This window comes from Lepidochelys kempii, chromosome 2, assembly GCF_965140285.1.
Source record: "Lepidochelys kempii isolate rLepKem1 chromosome 2, rLepKem1.hap1, whole genome shotgun sequence".
In the NCBI taxonomy this organism is placed as follows: domain Eukaryota; kingdom Metazoa; phylum Chordata; order Testudines; family Cheloniidae; genus Lepidochelys; species Lepidochelys kempii.
The window spans coordinates 189,544,953-189,569,743 of NC_136381.1; the positions used below are offsets into that span (position 1 = coordinate 189,544,953).

At 41.5% G+C, this 24,791-nt stretch overlaps 2 protein-coding genes and 1 long non-coding RNA gene across 5 annotated transcripts in view; 2 read left to right on the forward strand and 1 right to left on the reverse strand.

The window, feature by feature from the left end:
- Positions 1–5,837, forward strand: part of LOC140907365 (uncharacterized) — a 28,881-nt gene extending 23,044 nt beyond the window's left edge. The window contains exon 3 of the long non-coding RNA XR_012157474.1: positions 3,221–5,837. This is a non-coding gene — a long non-coding RNA (uncharacterized LOC140907365). The remainder of the gene's footprint in view (positions 1–3,220) is intronic.
- ZDHHC3 (zDHHC palmitoyltransferase 3) overlaps positions 1–21,950 on the reverse strand; it is a 31,493-nt gene extending 9,543 nt beyond the window's left edge. The window contains exons 1-4 of one of the 3 annotated variants that reach the window (XM_073333145.2): positions 21,843–21,950; positions 11,318–11,759; positions 8,633–8,757; positions 2,023–2,119 (exon numbers count right to left, since the gene is read on the reverse strand). In XM_073333145.2, coding sequence (XP_073189246.1) covers positions 2,023–2,119; positions 8,633–8,757; positions 11,318–11,623 — 528 coding nt within the window. In that variant the 5' untranslated portion in view covers positions 11,624–11,759; positions 21,843–21,950. Of the gene's footprint in view, positions 1–2,022; positions 2,120–8,632; positions 8,758–11,317; positions 11,760–14,308; positions 14,404–20,007; positions 20,398–21,842 lie in introns of those variants that run through there. The other 2 variants (XM_073333143.2, XM_073333144.2) reach the window with 2 other exon arrangements.
- Positions 21,951–22,224: 274 nt separating this feature from the next.
- The window catches only part of EXOSC7 (exosome component 7), a 36,047-nt gene continuing 33,480 nt past the window's right edge, over positions 22,225–24,791 (forward strand). Inside the window, exons 1-2 of the mRNA XM_073333146.2 lie at positions 22,225–22,373; positions 23,842–23,943. Coding sequence (XP_073189247.1) covers positions 22,317–22,373; positions 23,842–23,943 — 159 coding nt within the window. The 5' untranslated portion in view covers positions 22,225–22,316. The remainder of the gene's footprint in view (positions 22,374–23,841; positions 23,944–24,791) is intronic.

A 24,791-nucleotide genomic window follows, 5' to 3' on the forward strand; every position in this document is an offset into this window, starting at 1 on the left:
TTTACTGCTTTACAAAGGTCAGTATCATCATTCCTATATCACAGATAGGGAAACTGAGACAGAAAGATTTAGTGACTTGCCCAAGGTTACCCAGCAGGACAACAGCAGAGCTGGGAACAGAACCCAGAGTTCCTGAATTCCAGTTCAGCTATCTATCCACAAGGCCATGTTGCCTATCATATACTATTTGTAGTCTCTACTGATAATATGTAAAATGAGATTTTTAGAGGCTCATAACTTGGCCAGATTTGGCCTGATTTTCAGGGGGGACAGCAAAAGGCACATCCCTGATACCAGGACAACACGGCCAAATTTCAAGTCACTGTTCCAAAGCATGGAAGTGCTAGGGCTTTTCAATGTAACAGTTGTAAGTTTTTGTTTGCTGGGTTTTTGGTTTTATTTTTACTATTGGCACAATGTGTTTTTCCTTGATCTCATTCTGAAAAATAGCTGAACCATTTTCACGGAAATTTAAAAATTAAATAAACAAGTATCAACATGAGGCAGACACTTAGCATGGAGAATTTTAAATTGTTAACTACAGGCATTGCTACCCCCACCACTTACAACATACACACATGTACGTAGGAAGGTTTTCATTGTAGTGGTACAGAATGAGACAAATACCAACGAATTAGGGAACATAATATCTTCCAAATGAGGTGCAAGTGAAAGACAGTGGAAAAATATTTTTCTTTTGACACTCTTATGTGCTACCATCCTTCCGCCTCTTGAGCCCTTAAAAAGAGCTTAATAGAAAAACTTGTTTAATCTTTTCCTCAGACAGATTAGGTATTTAATATGGTCCACTTTGAAATACAGACTTGTCAAATTTAACTGAAACTGAAATCCAACATCCCACATTTGGGATGAACCAGCTAGGAATGGTATTCCAATCTGGTTATTGAAAGGAGAGATTCATTTACATTTCCCTTTTAAGATACTACAGGCTTAATCAGACGGAGGAGAAGAGACTAGTCCAGTGGAAAAGTACCCGGCATAAATATTTTCATGTTTTCTCAACTAAACTAGGTATTGTGCCTCAAAAAGAAAGCTAACTAGCTGTGCCTCTGGCAATATCAGAATACACCATAAAGTGAAAAGCAAATTAAGGGGTTCATACATATATTTTCAATTCTTACTTCAAGCCTGACTGAAGACTTGCACCTATTTCCTAATATCAGAACAGACCATCTTCCACCCAGAGACTTACCATAAAAGATTACTGATAAAATGGAACAACACTAAAAGTCAATTGTGCAGCTGTAATATTCTCTTGACATGAATTTTTTGGGTGAAATCCTGGGATTTTTGTCATTGACTTCAATAAAGCCCAGATTTCACTGTTTACATGGAAAATATGGTAATTAAGTTTGCACTCCCATGCTTTTTCTCTATATACAGTAGATACAGGACACAGTCCGTCAGAAAATCAGAAGCATTTCTGCCTGATTTTTGAGTGCCAACATTGGCTACTTACAAGTAGAACCCCTGTAATCCTTGCTAAAAAAATGAGGTTTCTCTCCACCCTCGCAGCAAAGAGGTAACAGCAGATGCAATAATGAGGCACAATATTATTATTATTTGTATTACTGTAGCATCTCAAAGCCCTACTCATGGACCTGAACTCTATTGTGCAAAGTGCTGCATAAATAAAATATCAATACAGAACAAAAAGTCAGCCCCTCCCCCAAAGAGCTTATTGAGACTTCATTATTATTACTGTGGAGGATTTTGTGAGGTATATTTACTGCTACACTATGAATTATACTAACCAATACTTCACAAATTGACAAAATAAATAGCAAAGTACATTTTGTGATGACTTATTCCTGCTCTTTTATAATATTTTCTCCCTAATTATTTAAATTTTGCTAATTTGTAACATATTTCCCAGCTTGGTTATACTAAGATAAAAACAAACAAACAAACAAAAACCTATCTTCACAGCCATTTAACAGTCATGCTTGGAATTTCATTGTCTCTGCTTGGACAGAAAAATTTACTCAATAAACAACTTACTGTAAACAGTACAAAGTACTTCTGGTTATTCTCTCCTACACAGTTATTAACCCATGGACAGTGATGATCCATTTTCCGAATACACCTCTTGCAAACACTGCAATAAAGAATATCTTTATAGTTTGTGGTTTTCAGAAAATACAGCAAGAGTACAAAGAAAATATTGGGCACCTGGAGACACACACACACACGTACATACGTTAATTTGGCTACTTCTGTTCAAAATTGTCAATCAACCTATGGTCCCAAATTGCAGTCGTACAAAAAGTAAATGTCAAATCACAACAAAGTAACGTTATGATTAATGGTTCCACTAATATACAGAGATTGAACATTATATATTATATTTAAGCAAATGAAATGAAATTGATTTAAATCTAGTCTAGGTTTGACCGCTGGGCTTTGTGAGAGTTTCAGTGTAGTAGAATAAAAAATAAAATCATAGGATACTGCAATGGATAAACTTCTCAGAATAACCTTAGGTACAATTTCAGTAATTTGTTACAATTTATTAAAATTTACTCTGACAGGAGCTTTGTTGAAAAAAAAAATGGAAAATTCAAATTAATTTTTCAGAAAAATACCTGGCAATGAAGTCAATCAGGCACTGGATTAATTTACCAGTGCCTTTCACTGAGACACCATCACCACAATTAAAAAATTAGATTTTAAGCACTCAGCAAAACTGGGCAGAAGCACTCAAGTGTATGTAACAATTCTAATTACAAATTCTAAAAAATAAAAGTCCTGCAAATGCATATTGTGCTTAGGAGTCAAACAATCAAAGATGATTAATTCATTGTAATGTTAGTATCTCTTAGCTTACTAGTCACTGCTGCTTCACTGGCATTTTAAATCTCCAACTAACATCATAAAAGGCTTTTTACTCTTCTATCATCTGATAAAGCAGTGAAGAAAGCCAGTCCCCCTGGTACTAAAATGCACAAAAAAGTATGAAAACCAAATATGAAAACCAGGAATATGTGGATTCAAAACAACCCTCACAGGATTTAAACAGAGAAATGGAGGGTTCTGCTTATTTTATTTTTCTTATAAAGTTAAACTATTTGACCTTAAAGAAAAAACTCAAACTCTTAAAGAAACTAATTACAAGAATGCACTGACAATAAAAATAAAACAAAAAAAAGTTAATAAATATTAACATCCTTATTTTGAAACAATCGAGTATTTATTACAGATCCTGGAAGGAAGCAGTCCCCAAAGGCAAGAAACAGAATTCCCAAGATGCAAATAAACAACTAAGATCTTGAACGTCAGACTGTGCAGGCTCAGGACCAGCAGGCTTTGCAGGATTGGGACGTAAGATTTTTTTTCTCTTCAAGCAGACAAAAAGTTACTCAGGTCAATATTTGCTCCCAGATTCAATAGTCATCACTAACACAAGAAGCTTTGTATTGCAGGAAGAAGCTTAAAATTATTGTGATTTTAAAGCATGCATATTTAAAAGGGCACCCTAACTTAAAAACAGAATTAGTTGCTTTAAAATTGTCCTTTTGATAACACACCATCTATGGTGACTAAGATAGAAAAACTATTGTTTTCTGTCAGTTTATTAGGTGTGCACATGCACCTTTGGGTATAATCAGTCTTGCCGTCTTATTGTTTGTCAGTTTCATGTCCTGTCTCATGCACTATTCTGCCAGTAGCTCACATGCACATTCTTCCCATCTCTGCAAGAGTGACACAGCAGTAGAGACTGTCCTGTGTATAAGTCCAGGGCTAGAGAGGCTCTCCTCTTCCCTGGACCTCTGGCTATGGCCCCAAGGAAGACTATTTTTTACTCCCCAAACCTCTGCAGGGGGCAAGAGAGCACTATCAGAAAGAGGTAGGGAACAAGGCATGCCCAGCAGTACCTTCATTAATGAACTCCCATGTGGGTGCAGGAGAGCACAAGGAGAGTAAGGGAAGCCTCTTTCTTTCCCTACACCCATTCACAGAGCTAGGGAATACCAGGAGACATAGGGAGGGAGCAAGTCGTCCTCTTTGTTATCCCTTGGATCCATTTATGAGCCAGAGGGCATACCACAGGAGGAACGGGTACCCTTTCCCCAGGCTGCTCCACAAGATCTTGGAGATAGAGAAGATGACTAGCTGGGAAGTAGGTATCTACCACCTACTCTCTGCAGCACTCGGGGGAAGCCAGGAGACATTGGGTTGAGAGAAGAGGGGGCAGGAGTCCCCTCCAGAGGGATGACGTGGAGCAGCCAGGCCAAGGGGGGACAGAGACTGTAGCCCACACAGGAGTCCTGAGGAGTAGGGATGGGAGGCAGCAAGGGGCTGGAGCTATGACATCACCTGCAGGAGCCAATGGTGGGACAGGGTGAGAACTGGAGCTGGAGTAACTTCCAGGAGCTGAGACTAGGGCAAGGCAGGGAGTTGGGAAGCAGCAAAGACCCTCCACCCTCAGATGCTTCCAGGGGGCTAGATGGCAGAGACAGGGCCAAAAGGTTAGTAGGGATCACCCTGCTTCCTTCCCAGGGGCACAGCCAGAAACTCAGGGCCAGAAGGAGCAGTTAGTTGGGTGCAGCTCCCTCATACAAGCATGTGAACAGCAGGAACTCTCATGCACATGGCAACCAACACCCTCTGCTGTGCATGCGTATGTTCCTGCTGTGAGAAACACCCACACACAGAACAGCGAATTATTTATTTTAAAGGATTCCCATGGACCTCAATGGGCATTGGAGATGGCCTGAGAACTAGCGATGTAAAATGTTAACCAGTAAGCATTAGTCTTACCGGTTAACCCACCTTAACTGTTAACCCCGGGTTAACATTTTACATCCCTAGGTAGCAGAAGAGGGTTGTTGTTAATGGTAGCTATAGCTTCCCCAAATCTAAAGAGACAGATGGCTACACAAAGCAGCCTAACCCCCCAGAAAGTAACTGCAGTCCCTTCATGCAAATCCTCTAGGAATACACGGGGGTGTAGGGGGAATGACAACGCTCACACAGATCACTTAACTACCCACTGAAACAAAGTTTTTCTAATTTATACTAAAAAAAAAGAATAATTAGAAATTAGTGACCTAAGTAACTGTTTTAATACTAAAAGCTTATTGTGAATAGCTCCCCCAAGGATATTTGTCATATCAAAAAAGAGAGGGAATGGGGGGGAGCCCCGAACTCCCCACCACATGCATAATTTAGGTCCCATAATTTTTGTTTGTCCTTTGTAAATCAAAATATGGAAATCTGAAATTAAATTACCTATTTAAAGCAAGTTTTAAAATTAATTTAGTAGTAATAAAAGGGCTAATTAAAGCCAAAGTCACAAATGCCATCAGGTCCATGAATGAAGATACTAGTGTTTTGAAACATGTCACTTTTTATGGACTTACACACATTTTGATTTCTGACTTCTATGACTTTTTATTTATATGTCCTCTCTGGGTCTTTCCCCTCAGTTCACTCTCTTTCACTCATTCTCTACCTGTTTCATTCCCACATACCCATACCATACTTCACTGATTATCCCGACAACAGAGGACCCAGTGGCAGACTATCAAAGTAAGATGTAATACAGTAAGAGCTATATCAACCTTCTACTGTCTTGCTGCTTATAACTGCAACTTTCATGCGCTCACCGCTGAGCTGTGTGCAACAGCTTTCCCTGTATTTATACAGCACTCTCCCAGAAAACATACTTTCCTTTAACTAATATTATATTTCATATCTGTGAAAAAGTGATTTAAAAATAATTAAGATATTTTTATGCCTTTTAAAACTCCACACTTGTAACAGACAAGTAACTGACATGCTTGGAGAAATTTGGTCCACAAATAAACAATGACAAAGAAAGTACTGTGCAGGACTCACATGTCATTTTCAATTGCTTTTAACCACTGGTGAATAATTCTGGTTCAAATGTGTCTGTGACCCAAGGATCTCTTTCAACCAGACAGGGGTACATAAGGGTTAGAGGGATCCCATGGGTCTGGTATCTACATACAAGTCTGACAAAGAATGTAACGTAAGGTCTCTAAAGAAAGCCAAGTCATCATAATCACTGACTGATGTATGTACAGAAAATATTTGAAGAGTTATGTATATATGCTTAAAAATATATGTTCTATATGTCATAAGAATGGCTATATTGGTTCAAACCAATGGTCCGTCTAGCCCAGTATCCTGTCATTTGACAGTGACTGTTACATAAGAACGAAAAAAGGCCATACTGGGTCAGATCAAAGGTCTACCTAGCCCAGTATCCTGTCTTCCGACAGTGACCAGTGCCAGGTGCCCAGAGGGAATGAACAGAACAGGTAATCATCAAGTGATCCGTTCCATGTCGCTCATTCCCAGTCTCTGGCAAACAGAGGCTAGGGCCACCATCCCTGTGCACCCTGGCTAACAGCCATCGATGGACCTATCCTCCATGAATTTATCTAGTTCTTTTTTTAACCTTGTTATAGTCTTGGCCTTCAAAACATCCCCGGCAATGACTTCCACAGGTTGACTGTGCGTTGTGTGAAGAAATACTTCCTTTTGTTTGTTTTAAGCTGGCTGCCTATTAATTTCATTTGGCGACCCCTAGTTCTTGTGTGGAGTAAATAACACTTCCTTTTTTACTTTCTCCACACCAGTCATGATTTTATGGACCTCTAACATATCCCCTCTTTCCCCCCCCGCCCCATCTCTTTTCCAAGCTGAAAAGTCCCAGTCCTATTAATTTCTCCTCATACAGAAGCTGTTCTATGCAGGGCTTTGGAGCAGAGCCCGGAGCTGTAGCACGGAGCAGCTCCAGAGCAGTGGAGCAGCAGGTTTTTGTCTGGAGCCGGAGCGGAGCCGGAGCACAGCTCCAAAGCCCTGGTTCCATGCCCCAAATAATTTTTGTTGCCCTTTCCTGAACCTTTTCCAATTCTAATCTACCTTTTTGAAGATGGGCGACCGCATCTGCACACAGTATTCAAGATGTGGGCATACCATGGATTCATATAGAGGCAATATGATATTTTCTGTCTTATTATCTTTCCCTTAATGATTCCCAACATTCTGTTTGCTTTTTTGACTGCCGCTGCACACTGAGTGGATGATTTCAGAGAACTATCCACAATGACTCCAAGATCTCTTTCTTGAGTGGTAATAGCTAATTTATACCCCATCATTTTATATGTATAGCTGGGATTGTTTTCCAGTGTGCATTACTTTGCATTTATCAACATTGAATTTCATCTACCATTTTGTTGCCCAACCACCCAGTTTTGAGAGATCCTTTTGTAGCTCTTCGCAGTCTGCCTGGGACTTAACTACCTTGAGTAGTTTTGTATCATCTGCAAATTTTGCCACCTCACTGTTTACTCCTTTATCCAGATCATTTATGAATATGTTAAAGAGGACTGGTCTCAGTACAGACCCCTAGGGGGCACCACTATTTACCTCTCTCCATTCTGAGAGCTGACCATTTATCCCTACCCTTTGTTTCTTATCTTTTAACCAGTTACCAATCCATGAGAGGATGTTTCCTCTTATCCCACGACAGCTTAAAATCTGTTTCAGAAGAAGTTAACAGAACAGGGCAATTTATCAAGTGACCCATCCTATCATCAATCCCAGCTTCTGACCACCAGAGTTTTAGGGACACCCAGAGTATAGGGTTGCATCCATGACCATCTTGGCTAATAGCCATTGATGGACCTATCCTCCATGAACTTACTTGGGCTGTGTAAGGGGAGGGCAGGAGAGCATCAACTTCTGATGCTCGCCTCACAGCACAGTCCAGGTGGGGAAAGTGACCTGGATGCAGGGAGCCCTGGCGTTGCTCCTCACATCATAGCCTCCTAAGGGGACACTGAGGAATGTTGTGGGGAGGGGACAAGTAGTATCTGTGCATCATTGCTCACACCCCTGCCCCACGTTCCGCCGCCGAGAGAAATCTGGGCACCCCGCACGTGTCGCCTCTGCGAGTTTGCGGTGTTCCCCTGCCAGCCAGCAGCATGCACCTCTGCACTGCCTCACGGCACAACCCCCACTTCCCCCCCGACCACGGCACTCTGGGCAGTCACCCGGGTGGCCCACCCATAAGGCTGACCCTGGTTGTGTGTGAAGTAGAGCTGTGTTCTAAGGTGAATTAGTAAGCTGTGGTGTACTTTTCATTTGGGAACAGCAGGCCTGGTAATTCTGGGAGTGTCCAATGAAGCAGGGGCTGGACACTAAAGGGGATTCTCGCAGGACTCAGCGGTTGGTGTATCCCTATTGCTAACCTGTAAAGAGAGCACAAGGTCTGGAGGGGAGTGCTTGTGTTGCCAGAAGGGTCAAGGAGCTGACCCCAGGCAAGGCATAGACAAGGGCAGGTAGCGAAGTGCCTCACAATCAGGATGCGACATAATGTCAAAAGGCACAATATCAAAGTATTCTGGAACATGCTACATTTTATGGTCCTCATTGAGCACTGGGATTTTCAGAGGAACTTAACAGAGTTAGGCACCCAACTCACATTAGGGTTCAATGGGAGTTAGGTGCATAAATCCTTTAAGCCCCCATGGAAATCCCATTCTACAACAGTACACTGATCCACCACATAAGTGCTTTCTTTTAACCTTGAACCACAGCATCACATCATTAAATCACAACACACAAGTGACTGTACCTGCAGTGATGTGCTCTGTCTGGTTTGATGCTACAGCATTTTGGACACTTATAAACCACCTGTCCTGGCTTCAGTTGTAAACTCTCAATGAATTCTTTTGTGGCATTACCTTTGGGCACAGCACCCTGGAAATGAAAACAAAGATTTCAGTACCCACAGTAAGAAAAGGAGTACTTGTGGCACCTTAGAGACTAACCAATTTATTTGAGCATAAGCTTTCGTGAGCTACAGCTCACTTCACCAGATGCATACCGTGGAAACTGCAGCAGACTTCATATATACACAGAGAATGTGAAACAATACCTCCTACCACCCCACTGTCCTGCTGGTAATAGCTTATCTAAAGTGATCATCAGGTGGGCCATTTCCAGCACAAATCCAGGTTTTCTCACCCTCCACCCCCCCACACCAATAACATCAAGAGACCCAGTTCAAGCTCTTGGAAGGGAAGAGAGATGCACATTTCCCTAACATCAACCATAATATTTCACAATTTGATTGAACAAGAGAAAAGATACAGAAAGGACACTATTGTAAGGCCATACTATAGTACGTAAATAATAAGCAGGGTGTAATCCTTATCTGTTTACTTGGACTTGTCATCTGACCTTGTGTCACAGCAAATTGGACATATGCATGTGTTCTCATAAAAGTTACACAACTGAAATGTTTAATGTAAGTAAAAATGTTGCAGACAAACATATTTTGCGTCTGTTCATAAACGGCCAATTTGTTTTGGGTTTTTTAAATGAGAACTCTTAGAGAGATGTTAAGTATACAAATACCACTTTAAAAATAAGGCCCAGAAAAAGAAATAAGATTAGCTAAAATTCTTGCACTCACTGTGATAGTGCAGTTTTTGAAGTCTCCCCTTAAATATGCATCTTTAATATTGCTGAGTTAATGTTACTGAAGGAACCTTAACTCTCAAAAGACAGAAAATTAAAGATCTCCAACCTTAATATTAACAATTTCGGTGCAAAAACGTTAATTAAAAAAGCCTGAAACATACCACACGAATGACTGCTAGTGTGGAGGTACATATTAAAATAAATCTTGTGTTAGGAAAATAACATTACAATTGACTTTTGGTGGAAGAGTTTTTATAGCAACAATGCTTTCAACTACATTTTTGACACTGGACATGCTCTTCCTTGTAGTGACTGGCTCTTTGCTCTAGCCCCACCGCTTCACAGTTTCCTCACCTCTGCCTCACTGCACCTATTCTGTCCCCATCATCTCCTTTCTATGCCCCCCTTCTTTTGTCTTTCTGTTTAGCTGATACTCTCATAACAAAACCCAACCAAATAACTGAAAAAAAACCTTAACACCCATTAGCCCCTCTGCCAGCCACCATAAATAAGTAAATGTCCTGTTAGTTCCACATTTATTTATCACTCTACTTCTGCATTATGTCCCTTTCTTCTACCCTTTGTCTGCCTGTTTTATTTAGATTGGAAACTCTTTATGGCGAGAACTGTCTCTTACTCTATCTCTATACAATGCCTAGCACAATCAGACCCCTTAGTGACACTACTGTAATTCAAATAATTTACAATAAAAAAAAAATCCTTCAAAATACGAACTGTATGTAAATTGCTGCAGTGCTGTATTCCTGAGTCTGACGACAAAAGCTTCAGTACCTCCACTATCGCTCATAGTTGACCAAGTTTACAGTAAGCTGCAGTGAAACTGCCCAGAACTAGGTAAGTTCCCTGCTGCTGTTCCTGAATAAGATGCAAGCTAAGCAATAAATACAGGCATTAGAGTTTTCATGATGGGGGGTTTCACCCGCAAAGTGGAGCTTGGGGGAGGGATCAGAGTGTCAGAGACTCTTTCAACATTCCCAACATCAGCCACTAGACTCTTAAGGCAGAAGAGACAAAACTTACTCTCCTTTTTGTCAGCTAGAAGAACAAGAACTTTAAATTTAATCTACTAGCCAAATATGAAAGACAGGGCCATCAAAGAAGATTTAGGGATAGCACTCTGATAAAAAATCCCCTACCAATAGTTCAGAGATGAGAGGAGAAAGGAGGGTAGGACTGTGTTTTTGACCAAGGCAAAGTCCCTGGATACTGCACTATCCATCTTGTGTTTCACATCTAACCTTAGATTGTTTAGCCTTCCAGTTAAAAGGAATCTGGTACATTTTTGAAGCCATGGAGATATGGGCTGATATTATTAGGGGGATTTAATGCTAAAAACAGACATACAAATTAGTAGGTATAATCCAAGAAATTCAGCTATATCATTAATGTGAAAAAGAATCATAACTTTTTCACTACAGAAGTCATTGTAATTTTTTTCCTATCCCATTCCGCTGTAGTGACATTTGATGAGACAGACAATTGAAACAAGTTTTTCTAGCTTTCCGGCTTGTCAGGTCATGACAAGCCAAAAACATTATATCTAGTACTGGTGAGTAAAAGGGTGATAGTGTGAAAGGTGTGTGAGAGAGAGAGAGAGACTAATAGGAAGCTGTTCATACCAGGCTCAAGAGAATCTGAGATTTGGTCCCTTACATTTGGTGAGTCAATCTGACACAACAGAATGATATATTAGCATACCACAACACCAAGCTTACTGATCATGATGACAGACAAGTTATTTAAATCTGCTATTCCACAAGGGCCCAAGTTCTCCCACATCTGACAGGCAAGAAAAACATAACAGTATACTTACTGGATCTGATAGCATAGCTCGAAAATGTGAAGCCAAAGCCAGGAGAGCCAACATGTTGAACAATATCCCATTGATCACACTATAAATGTAGTCTCTTGATGGAACTAACATAACAAGAAGGACTACAAAGTCTGCATAGACGACAAGCATCCAGGTCACCACAGCACATGCAATACCACAGCCGTCTCGAATAAACCACATTGCTCCCAAGGAACTATGGCTAGGAGGTGGAACACACTTGTCTGGCTGGAGGTATTCAGGTTTCCTCTCAATATCTCTGAAGCGGTGGATTGGAGTAATCATCATAGGTTATAATGTTCATACTTGCATGTGAAAAAGAATCAAAAATAGTCGTCTCCTGCTTTACAAATGAAACTCAGAAAGCTCCTTCTACATAACGGTGTGAGAAGCATGTAGAAGATTCCAGGCTGCAGAAAGGGAGCTGAAAACCAAAAAGAAAGTCAATGAACATAAAACTGTGTTTTAGAGATAATCTAAAGTTTATATAGAACTTCTTGTCCAGAAGGAGCCCAAGTGCTTTTCAAACTTTAATCAGAAGACTTATAAATTATACATAGGAATCCCTTAACCCACCACTGCAAAGCATCCACTGCTGGGGAGAAGTGCTTCAACTATTTAACAAAACACAGCACAGTAGTTAGGTAGGAGCTGGTAGGAGCAGCTGCAAAAGCAGCCAAACCAGGGACTGCAGCACTGGGAGAGAAGGGGGTAAAATGGTCGCAAGCCAGGGCCGTTCCTCCTCAGATGCACAACTGTGAAATTCCACCACACTACTGCCCAGGTGGTGCCTCCTCTCCATACTGGGTCTTGGGGAAAACCTGCAGAGAAAAAGCAGCCAGGGACCCCAGCTGGAGCAACAGCCAAATGTTTGGGCATTCAGAGAACTTTGTATAGTTCTGACTGGACTTTCTCTGCCCTGTGCTGATTGGCTGTTTGGTCTAGCCCTCTCCTTCACCTTAAGCTTTACTCCACCACCTGTCCCTCTTATCCCCCATCCCCTTTGACCCCTTGATATCCCCTCTCCCCTTTTTCCTTTCCATTTATGTTATCCCCTCCTAACTAAACCCACCACAAAAAAAAATTTAAAATCACATTGTTCACTCTGCGTTCATGTTATTACCCATTTTCTTCACGCAGTGCCTGTCTTGTCTATTTAGATTGTAAGCTCTTCAGGGCAGGGGCTACCTATTACAGTGCTCTGTATCTGTACAGTACCTAGCACAATGGGGCCCAATCCAGTTGGTCTTTATGCACTTATAATGAAAAACTGTATTCATGTGGTTATTTGTGTAGTGTACATGGGGCTATAGCTAACAGCTTTATGAAAATCAACTCTTCTTAGCCAATACATCAGAGGCCAGAGTTTTATTTCTTGATTTGAAGCGTCTGGTTTTGGGTGGAGGTTTAATTGGAGTTGTATATTTCTGAAGAAAGCAGTTGAGCAAGGATAAGTATATGTAAAGAGAACTTTTCCCCAAGGAGTAGGGGGAGGTAGAAATTAGCCAGCTTCAAAGGCAGGCCTGGCTTGTTCGTGAGGTTGAAAATCAGGTCTGGAGACTCATTTCTGACAGCAGCAGATGGGGCTGTATCTAATAGGCAATGAGGAGATATGGTTGCTTAAGAGACACAGAACCCAGTTCTCCTCTCATTTACACAGTGTAAATAAGCAGTAACTCCACTAGTCAATGGAATTACATCAGTGTAAGTGAAAGGAGAATGAGGCCCATGGTTTCTCAAATATAGAGATATAAATATATTTTCTGTCCTAAGTAACAAAGAGCTTTGTTTGTGGTACACTATTTCTCAGAGCAGATGGTAACAGTTTTTGTTTGAAATCTATATAATTTCTGTATGAGTTTACCTTGCATTAGAAGTTATTTTACAGAAAGAATCAATTTATGGTATTTGGCATTGTTTAAAGCACTAACCACATCACCACCTGTTAAGAGCATTTCCACCTTGCTTTGTTCAGGAAGAAGGTAACAAAGAAAGGCGAAATCTGTGCTGGGCGACCTGTCAAATGTAAGGATGCATTGGATCAGGGTGAACCATGTCTAGTAGCAGGTGACGGGACATAAAAAAGATTAAGGGCCTGATCCAAAGCTCATTGATGTCAATAGGCTTTTGATTAAGCACCTGAATAGATCTACGACAGTTTCAGAACATTCAGTAGCATTTAGGAAAAAGAAACCCTACGCACACCACATTTTGACTGCCACTGGAACAAAGAGGTCTGAAGTTTTCTTGTTTCTTAAGATCTTGTGGGCTTAGAAAGAGCTAAAGAAACATCAGCTACTCAAGCTGCAGAAAGAGAGAGGTATAAATCCTGGAAATATAAACACAAAGGAGCTGAAGACCAAAACAGTGAATGGAGACATCTTGCTTTCTGCTGCTGGCTATAAAGCTTTACAAGATGTTGGACAGGAGAAATAAAGCTGGTCTTTTAGACCAGCTTTGCTATTTTGATGCTGGCCCAGGACTTAAAATAGCAAGTTCCAGACCCCAGACCAGTGTAATTCACAATATTCCTCCACTCCGCCGCTGCTGCCAAAAGGTAGTCATCATGAAAAAGCCTGCTTATGTGGTGAATACAATTTTCAGTAAAAAGAAAAGGAGTACTTGTGGCACCTTAGAGACTAACCAATTTATTAGAGCATAAGCTTTCGTGAGCTACAGCTCACTTCATCAGATGCATATCGTGGAAACTGCAGCAGACTTTATATATACACAGAGAATATGAAACAATACCTCCTCAATTTTCAGTATCCATTTTGGGAAACATAATGCTGTAAGGAGCGTGTTACCCAGAGAACCACAGTAGTAAATTTTTAGTGTTGATCGTAAATAAGAAGCTGGAACTTACAACTATAATTTTCAATAGTGTCCAAGACAAGGTGTTAAGGCAGAAAGGGCACTTGGAGTTAAAACACTGGACCAGAGAGAAAATTATACAGCGGTTAGGCCTCTAACCTGGGACTTGGAAGACCTGAGCTCAATTCCCTAGTCTGCCACAAACTTCCTGTATGATGTTGGAAAAGTCACTAGTGTCTCCAGGCCTCAATTCCCCATCTGTAAAATGGGAAGAAAATTTACCTCACAGGGATGTTGTGAGGATAAATATATTAAAGACACTCACATACTAAAGTGATGGGAGCCATATAAGTACAGTACCTAAAATAGATACACCATGACACATCATGCACATTTTAAAAATATATATCTCTAAACAGTTTTTAGATATACCCTCTCACTATTTCATTTCTATTCAAAGAATGAAGCTGCTGTGAAAATTATTATTTCGTAGCAAGGGGGCCTGTTTCATTATATCAAGTTGGACTGTGAGAATCTCCTTTCCTATTAGAAAGTATAGAAAAATCTGATATTCTTGAAGTTGTAAGGAAAATTCTACAGATTAACCCCAAAATTAATTTTAAATATCATCTCTAATCTAGAATTTCTTTACTGCAGTTTAAGCCTGGTATTTCTTGTTCTGTTTGCTGAGACTAACTGCCAAGAATAATTAATCCCTGTGCTCATTTTAATGTTCCTTTACATATTACATATTAATAATTTTAGTTGCTATCCTCTGAACATCACCCTTTAAAGTATAGTGCCCAAATGTGAACACAGTACTCCAAGTGAGGTTTAACCAATATGGAGTAAACCAGAATAGTTACGCTGCATGTTATATTGTGCTTTAACAACATGAATATCACAGCTGGGTTGGGATTTTTTTTTTTCCTTTGGCAACAAGCGTCACATTGATAGCTCTCTTGATTTATCACCCATTATAACACCTTGATCTTCCTCTCTCTGGCACTGTACTACTACCTTCCCATTCTTTCTTCATTCTATATTTGCGCATTTGAATATCCCTTCTTTATGTGCACTTCTTTATCTTACCTTTATAGAATCTCAGTGTACTGATTTCAGCCAGTTTTATTTCTGAAGACTGTACTGCATTTAAACCTCATCATCCAATTCACTGAGGAAAATACTGACAAGTGCCCACAGCACCCCATTCAACACTCCTCCATTCATCTGAATGGAGCATTAACACAATCTTTTTTGTCTCTAAGTCTACTCCTCAATACTGCTATATGCTAAGGATTTTCTAGAGGCTTCGGCTATCCCAAAGCCTGTGGTAGCAAGTATTCTGACTAGTCATCTACCTCAGTGGTTCCCAACCTTTCCAGACAACTGCACCCTTTTCAGGAGTCTGATTTGTCTTCCATACCCCCAAGTTTCACCTCACTTAAAAACTACTTGCTTACAAAATCAGACAAAAATACAAAAGTGACACAGCACACTAGTACTGAAAAATTGCTTATTCTCATTTTTACCATATAATTATAAAATAAATCAACTGGAATATAAATACTGTACTTACATTTCAGTGTATAGTATAATTTGTCTGTATGAAATTTGTTTGTACTGACTTCACTAGTGATTTTTACGTAGCCTGTTGTAAAACTAGGCAAATACCTAGATGAGCTGAGTACCCCCTGCAAGACCTCTGCGTACCCCTAGTTGAGAACCACTGACCTAGTGCAGGATATATAAGGGGAGTTGCTGATAAAACTTACTGCACTGCAATATTAAATAGATTGCAAGCAACCTTTTATTCCTTGAGTTCATGCACCCTGGAGTATATTCAACTACAATTAGGATAGTTTTAATTTCTAATCTTCTCTGAAATGACCTTAACATTGAGATTATGCTGATCTAGAGCATAGAACAAAGAGGATTCACTAGCTACTGTTAGTCACATCTGGACTACTTTACCTGGTCAGCTCATAGAGCAAATTTTTCATACTGTCCTCATTTCAACAGAACGATCAAGTAAGATGTATTACTATACCTCTTTCACAACTAAGGGCAGGAAAGTAGCATTCCGAGATATTATACTAAGATGCTTGTTACACTAAGGCTAAGTGTACACTACAGACCTATGTCAGTATAACTATGTCATATAACCCCTGAGCATGCAGTTATACCGACCTTCGCCTCCCATGTAGACAGCACTATGTCAACGGGAGAGCCTCTCCCATCAACATAGCTGTTGCCTCTCGGAGAGGTAGATTAACTGTGCTAATTGGCATAGCAGTGTCTTCACTTAAGCACAACAGCGGCACACCAATGCAACTTTTTAAGTGTAGACCTGCCCTAAGATAAGAAAAACTAGTCATTAAAAATGCAAACAAGCGAACAAGAATGTCATCATAAGACAAGTTCCCACATCTCTCGTACAGAAACCTATTAAGATTTGTAGTCACAGTTTCTTCTCTTAACCTCATCAGAGTAAAGAGAACGGTCCATAGGAAAGGCGAGAAATTGACAACTTTCTACCCAAGAGAGCAGCATAATAATTCTGTCTTCACTGCACTATTATGCCTGGTGAAAAGCATTCCTCTTAAACCCTATTCCTACAGCTGGATTAATAAAACAAATATTGTCATAAAAACTTCTTTGTGAAGGGCTTATCTTATTGAACAAGTTTTTAAATAGGTATGTGTAGTTTATCTATAACTGCAACATTTAAATAAAAACTAAGAATTGAAATAGAACCTTTATTATTAAAAATGATGCAAAATATTTCTAGCAAGAATTAATATGCTGAAAACCTTCCATTTATTTGGAAAAATAAAGTTTATTTTATGACAAAAAAGATCTGCAATTGCATCAAACTTCTGGGGTCCTTGTCTCTAAATTTCCGTGAACATTTTGTCCAAATGCAATACTTCTTATTATGATCAGTCCCACAGATGAAATAAGAACTACTCATGGTAGTAAATTCTACAGTCAAACAGCACTAGTGTTTGTAGGACTGGCTCTTTAAAGCACTTTTAAAGGCAATGACAGAAACAAACATGTAGCTTCACTTTTACATAAAAGTTTCAACATTGACAGTCATTACCTTATTTTAAAAAAAGCCTTTTTGTTGCTTTCATCAAATACTGAAAAACATAACTTTCACTGAAACTGGCCTCAAGATCCTACTGTCTTGTTGTAGATGGCAGTCATTTGCTGTAAAATATCAACACACTTTCTATGTTACCGTCATAATGGAACAATATGCTGTCATAATTTGAGTGAAAGCCTCTCTCCCTCTGGCTTATTTGCATCTTCATCACCTTGCATGTCCAGCACAGTAGTCTCATTTGTGTGTCTGAAAATATACTTGCCCTTATTTGGATTGGGAGCCAAGAAAAATCTAACAGAATTCTGATCTGCACTCTGGGAACAGATTCAAAAAAGGATTGCAGGTGAAAGATGAGTATTTGTGATTTATTTTCCTAGGTTTTCTCAAATGCTGAAGAGTTCTAGTGAACAATACCAAATTTATATATTTATGGAAAAATTATTTTATGATAATGTTGAAAGAGCTCTAGAAATATTCAAAAGTATTAAAAATAAATCAATAGGAATTACTTTTCACTAACATGCAGTGATTCTCAACCAGGGGTACATGTACCCCCCTGGGGGTACGCAGAGGTCTTCCAAGGGGTACATCAACTCACCTAAATATTTGCCTAGTTTTACATTAGTGATGTAAGTACAAACTAAAATTTCATACAATGGTTTGTTGGTACTGCTCTATATAAGTTACACTGAAATGTAAGTACAATATTTATATTCCAATTGATTTATTTTATAATTATATTGTAAGCATGAGAAAGAAGCAATTTTTCAGTAATCACGTGCTATGACACTTTTGTATTTTTATGTCTGATTTTGTAAGCAAGTTTTTAAGTGAGGTGACACTTGGGGTACGCAAGACAAAACAGACTCCTGAAAGGGATACAGTAGTCTGGAAAGGTTGAGAGCCACTGTCTTGTAGCATCGTAGTTTTAGGATGGCTTATACATAAAAGTGGAGGTCATAACTTTTATACAGTAGTATGCCGTTATAAGCCCCAATTAAACATCAAATGATGTACAAAGCACTTTTCAGATGAGTGCAAGTGTTTAACTGTTCACATACTTGTTAAAGATCTCACCGGCATTCAAACTTCTTTATTTTAATTCAATTCTAGGTTTCCAAGGCACTGTCCAACTGTTGAGGTTGCAGAATTTAAATCCCATGGCACCTCATTAAAGGATGTGTTTATATACTGTTTTGAACAGCATTGTTCAGTAACACAAACAGTGCTGGGATGCTGAAGGCCTAAATGAAGTAAAATAAACTTTTTTAAAATAGGTAAAAGTCTATTTAAAAAGAATAGGATAGGTTCCTGGGTTAGTGTTTTTGTTTTGTGGTTGCTGGTAAACACACACCACAGAAACCTATCCTTGCAACAAAGCCTGTTGCCAACTGTGTCCACATATCTATTCAGGGGACACCATCACAGGGCCTAATCACAACAGCCATATTATCAGAGGCTCGTTCACCTGCACATCTACCAATGTGATATATGCCATCATGTGCCAGCAATGCCCCTCTGCCATGTACATTGGCCAAACCAGACAGTCTCTACGTAAAAGAATAAATGGACACAAATCAGACCTCAAGAATTATAACATTCAAAAACCAGTCGGAGAACACTTCAATCTCTCTGGTCACTCGATTACAGACCTAAAAGTCGCAATTTTACAACAAAAAACCTTCAAAAACAGACTCCAACGAGAGACAGCTGAATTGGAATTAATTTGCAAACTGGACACCATTAAATTAGGCTTGGATAAAGACTGGAAGTGGATGTGTCATTACACAAAGTAAAACTATTTCCCCATGAAGAAAAGGAGTACTTGTGGCACCTTAGAGACTAACCAATTTATTTGAGCATAAGCTTTCGTGAGCTACAGCTGAATGCATCCGATGAAGTGAGCTGTAGCTCACGAAAGCTTATGCTCAAATAAATTGGTTTGTCTCTAAGGTGCCACAAGTACTCCTGTTTTTTTTGCGGATACAGACTAACACGGCTGCTACTCTGAAACCTATTTAAAACGAGACATCTTCCAGGGCTGCTGCATGGGATTTACCTTTTAAATAGTGCCAATGTGAAAATATCAGACTGGTGCAGAGACCAAATGTATGTTCCCTTGGCAGAAACAGCTCTAGTAAATGACATGTTGGGGCCTGATCCTGTGCTGTTTGAACACACCCCAACTCCCTCAAATTTCCATGGACTGCAGTAGACGTTTGAGGACCCCCAAAGAGCGTGGAAATGGGGTCCTGGCCGCCTGTGGGAGTTCTTTATATGCTCTGAACATACGCCAAAAAGACTATCGTTACGGGTGGAATGTGCATGGAGCACTTGTTTGTTTTGTATTCTCCTTAGCCACATACTCCCCGAGATTTCTCTCTCCCCAGCAGCCTGTGCATTGACTCACTTCTTCAGCCCCCACCCCTTTCCACCTACATCTCCCCAGCCAAGCGGAGAGGGATCCCACTGGAGCTCAGGCATTGCACGGCTCGAGCCACACCTGCCCTTGGGGACACCGGCTTCATCTTGCAGGAGCCCCCTGCTCACCCAGGCACGAGACAAGACCAAGCTCCACCTCGAGCTTCCTGACCCGCCTGTCGCCAGCCTGCATCTCCCTGCAGAGGGGGCGCGGCTGCTGCCGGCCCTGGCTAGGTGTGCGCGGCCGCTGCCGGTCCGCCCGCTGGCCGCCTTCCCAGGGCGAGCTAGAACCCCTCGAGCCGCGCTCCCGCGGGGCTCAACCTACCCGCATCCAGAGCCGCCGCCGCCGGTCCCCGCAGCTGCTGCTGGTCCAGCTCAGCGAGCGCGAGCTCCGAACCTCGCAGCCACCCGGGTCAACGTTCCGTCGCCCAACGCAACGTTCCATTCGCCTCGCGAGCCAGGGACGCCAAGCGCGCGACGCCCCGGGGCTGCTGCGGCAGCAGGCGCCAGTGGCTACCCGTGCTGCCCCCTATTGCTACTGGGAGGGGGCGAGACCAGGAAGTGAGCAGCACGGAGAACTTTCACTTCCTCAACACAGCGTCATCTCCTCCTCGGGACCTGGTCCCTCCCACAGAGACTGAGCAAAGCACGTACTCCGGTCCGGCTATTGAGGGAAGCCCAGGCGCGCAATATACTGCAATGCATTGGCCTCGTACAACAGTTTCTGTGCACTCGTTAAGCACCTGCTGTATCCACACACACACTGGGGTTGCTGCTGCTCCCATTGACCGCACTGGTGCAGGACGCATACGCATCTATATGTGCACACATTACATATATAGACATTTCCCACCCAATATCTGGATTGTTCAGTTTATATGTTACAACCTCTTCCCCCTTTTTCTGTTTTGTTTATTTAAACTGCAAAATGTTTGGGACAGGGCCTATGGTGTTTCTTTGGTGCCTATCCCTAATTTGGGGTCTTTCCGTGATACTAGAAAAGAAGAACAAAAAGACTAGCATATGTATATGTAAGCTCAAAAGCTTGTCTCTTCCACCAACAGAAGTTGGTCCAATAAAAGATATTACCTCACCTTGTCTGTGTGTTATACACACATTTTTCATAACATGCATATAAAGACGTGTCCTACATCCACCTTGTGTATTCACATACTGGTACACACTAGTCACTACATATATATATGAGTATGCAACAGGAGTTGCTGCTGCTCAGCACTTTTGTATTTACAGCTTAAGCCAGGCCAAGTGGCTTGTGAGCATCCAAAGTGCTCTAGTATAAAACATGCCAGAATATAGCTGGAATTATAGTCACTTCCATTGACTCACTCCTTATTATATGGGCAGGTAGCACACAGTCCATTATTAAGGTTGCCAGACACTTTCTATTATTTGACCCTGTTTTCAGTCGCTTATAACTTTGTCAAACTTTAACTGTTTGGGGCAGAATTTTACATGCCGCAGAGAACATCGTTAAAGAAATATATGTTGCTTTGCCCATCTTAAAAAATTCTGGCAACCTGTTATTTGAGAAGCTCAGGTACCCTCTTGTTTTGGAGCAGGGACATAAAATTGACTGGCATGCATTAAATAAGGCATGGGTCCACACACTGAATTATAAGCAAAAAACCGAAATGTTAAAACACTCAAGGACTTTCCATCCTTTAGGAAAAATGGTAAAGACAGTCATAGTGCAGACACACAAGAGAGGGCAAATTCACGTTGCACATAGGGTTGCCAATTTTGGTTGTATTCCTGGAAGTTTCATCACATGACATCATCTTTAATTAAATATTAATCTTTAATTCCTGAAGACTCTGGGGCAATCCTGGTGGGCTGGCAACCCTAGTTGCACAGGTAACCTTAGCTCTGACATCTCCTAATTTTTGACAGCCTGACTGTGCAATTTAACATAGTTTTTCATGTGCACTATCTGTTGAAGATTTGCAATTTGCTGTGTGACACTGTGTAACCAGGGGACAAAACAAGGACAGACAGACCACAGAACTCAGTCCCCCACTCTGTGCTTTGTCAGCTAACATTTCAGTCCTTTCTTGAGAGTTTTCATCTGTTTTTAATGTATTTATAACACAGAAGGGCTTTGGTCCTCCACAGGGCCGTGCCTCTGAGGTGACACCTTACCCACAGGATGCACATCCGGGCACCATGCAAGACACGCACACCGCGCCACTCCGGTAGGCTCACAGGCAAGAACGCACGTGCACGCACGGAGCGCGTTCACACAGGGACCCCGGGACTCCCCTCTGCGCCTCTACTAGTCCCACGTGGGACCATTTCTTCCCCTCCCCCCACTCAAGCCCCGCCCTCCCCGACCGCCGCTGGGCGTCACACGCTAGGGCCCGCCCAGCTCCCCCCCCCCTCTCTCCGTAACGCGCGCACCAACCGGGCCGTGACTCAGAATCACCCAGAGAGGGCGGGGGGGGAGGGGAGACGGTGCTCGCGCGCCCGGCCTCAGGCAGGCATCACAACGCGGATGACGTAATTACGCGCGGGTGGAGGAAGGAAAGGAAACGTCGCGGGAGTTAGCTTCGTCGCGTTTGGGTGACGGCATCACCGGGCGGCGGCCGGCGTCGCGCCTGGAGCCCGGCGCGCGGCATGGCGTCCGTGGTGCTGAGCGAGGCGGAGAAGGTCTACGTCGTGCACGGTATCCAGGTAGCGGGCGGGGCCGTGGGGGCGGGGCCCGAGGGCGTGGGGCGGACGGGGGTGGTAGTGATTAGCCTCTGCCGTCCTTCCCCTCCCCCCCTCCCCCCCCCGCCACTTGTGGCCGGGTGCCCGCAGAGCCGCTCGCCGGTGCGCGTTTGGCCAAGGCGAGATTTGCGACCTGCGCCGAGTGTAGATTGCAGCTGTGATCGGGCCAGTGGGGCACGAGAGCCCGTGATTGTGTCCTTAGCGAGATCCCTGTCCTCTGACCGGCCTCGGCACAGCACCCTTAAATAAACAGCCTGTAGCGGCTCCCCTGAGAGGGAAGATTCTGATCCTGGGTTTTCTGCCAGTGCAGCTCCATTGAGGCTGCGGTGGAGTTGTTTGGGATGTATAGCTATGTAACAAATAGTAAGGTTTGATCTCCTGCCTGCAGTACACATCTCAGATAGTACAAAGCCATGAAAGTTCCTAGATATGTTCTTTCTGCAACAGGATTTTTTTTTTTTTTAACTGGAGTTGCTATCTTAGGTCTGGTCTGCACTTAAAAGTTTTGCCCACGTAGTTGGGTGGGGTGCTTTTTTTTTGGTCAGCATATTTATGCTGGTAAAAGCCAAGGTAGAGACCGTTTATATCATCAAAAAAAGCCTTGTGCCTGTATTTCAGGGAAGAAGGTATATTTGCAAAATAACTTTTTTGCTGGTATAAAGTATGTTTACACTAGGAGGGTTTACTGGTATAGCTATTACCAACAAGCATCTTAAGTGAAGGCAAGGTGTATGGACAGTTTATTATTTTGCTTAAAGGCACCGGTAACTTTGGCTGGCAATTCAAACTACCCAGTTCTTTCTCCATAATCAATTTATGTATGTATTCTCTGGAGGCCCCAACTATGATCAGAGCCTCATTATGCTAGTTGCTACAAAAATACAAAGCTATTGCCTTAAAGAGGTTAGCATTTAAGGCCCTGATCCTGCAATGAGCTGTGGACACAGGTTTCCATCTATTCATAGGGAGCTGCACTGAAGCTGAAAGGCATCTGCCCACGTGGAACTTGTTGCAGGATCAAGACTGAAATACTCATTTTCTAAACTTAGTTTCTAATGTATTCCTTACGCCACCCGTTCCTAAACCGAATTTTGAACCCCTTGATAATCTGTACCTTAATCCCTGATAACCAGAAACTTCTATGCTTAAATTCTGAACTGTTTTCTTTTTACTTCAACGTTATCTTAATAAAATTATTACTTTCTATCTCCATTTTACAGTTCATGCAGGAAGTCAGTAACTGAACTGGGAATTAAATTAGATCTTTCAAGTCATACTCCAGCACTTTAACTACAAGACCATCTGTTTTTCTCCATTTAGCTTTGTTAATCCCAGATAAAAATGTGGAAGTTATTTTAAATTTCCATTTGACTTATTGTTAATATGGATCAGTTATATTGCTTAACAAAACTATGGTAATGGCTATGCTTAGGAGGATCTTCGGGTAGATGGCCGTGGCTGTGAAGACTATAGATGTATTGAAGTGGAAACAGATGTTGTATCAAACACAAGTGGATCTGCAAGAGTGAAGCTTGTAAGTACAGATACGAGGAGTTTTTATGTATTGCTAGTTGAAGCTCCTAAATTATCATGAATCTGAGGTTGTAGGTCAAGTCCAGACCTTATCACAGTGTTTGTATTTTTTAATACTTTTTATTTGTATTTATTTGTATTTGTATTTTTAATACTTTTTTAACACTCTTTAATACAAACATAAAAATACACACAATAACAGTATTCACTTTATGTATCATTACTATCTGAAATATACACTACAGTATTAACAGAAATTTGACTTTGATGATATGTAGCACAAACTGAAGCTCCCGTTCATTCCCCTGCACCACCTCCTAACTGTCTGTGACAGATATTGCAACCCTGTTCAGTGTCTTTGGGATCCATTGTTTTAAATGAATGGTTTATGTATGATTGTGTTCTGCTCCATGGGGGTGGGCTACAACTGCTCCTCCAGGAACTAAATAACAGAGGGGTGATTAAGGCAAATCAGGCAGGTTGTAAGCCCGGAGAGAAGTACAACCTCCTTGGGGACACTCACATATACTGGTTCAAACTGGACTCTCCAGAGACCAGCAAACAAAGAAGGGACTTTTGGATAAAGAGCCTGACTCAAGGCTGCCTTTCTGATCCAGCAAATGGACAGGACCTTCTGACCTGAAGGATGGGGAGGTGGGGGCAGTATGCCTTGCAGAAGGGTTGGAAGGACTTGCCCTACTAGGGCCCATAAGACTAATGGGTAATCTCTGGTGAGCTTTTAGCATGCATATTGGAACTCTTATGGCTTTTGAAGTGTTTTCTCTGTAATGCTTTTGTTTTAAGAATAAATATGCTTGCTTAGCACACAGCTCCTTCTATCTTATAACT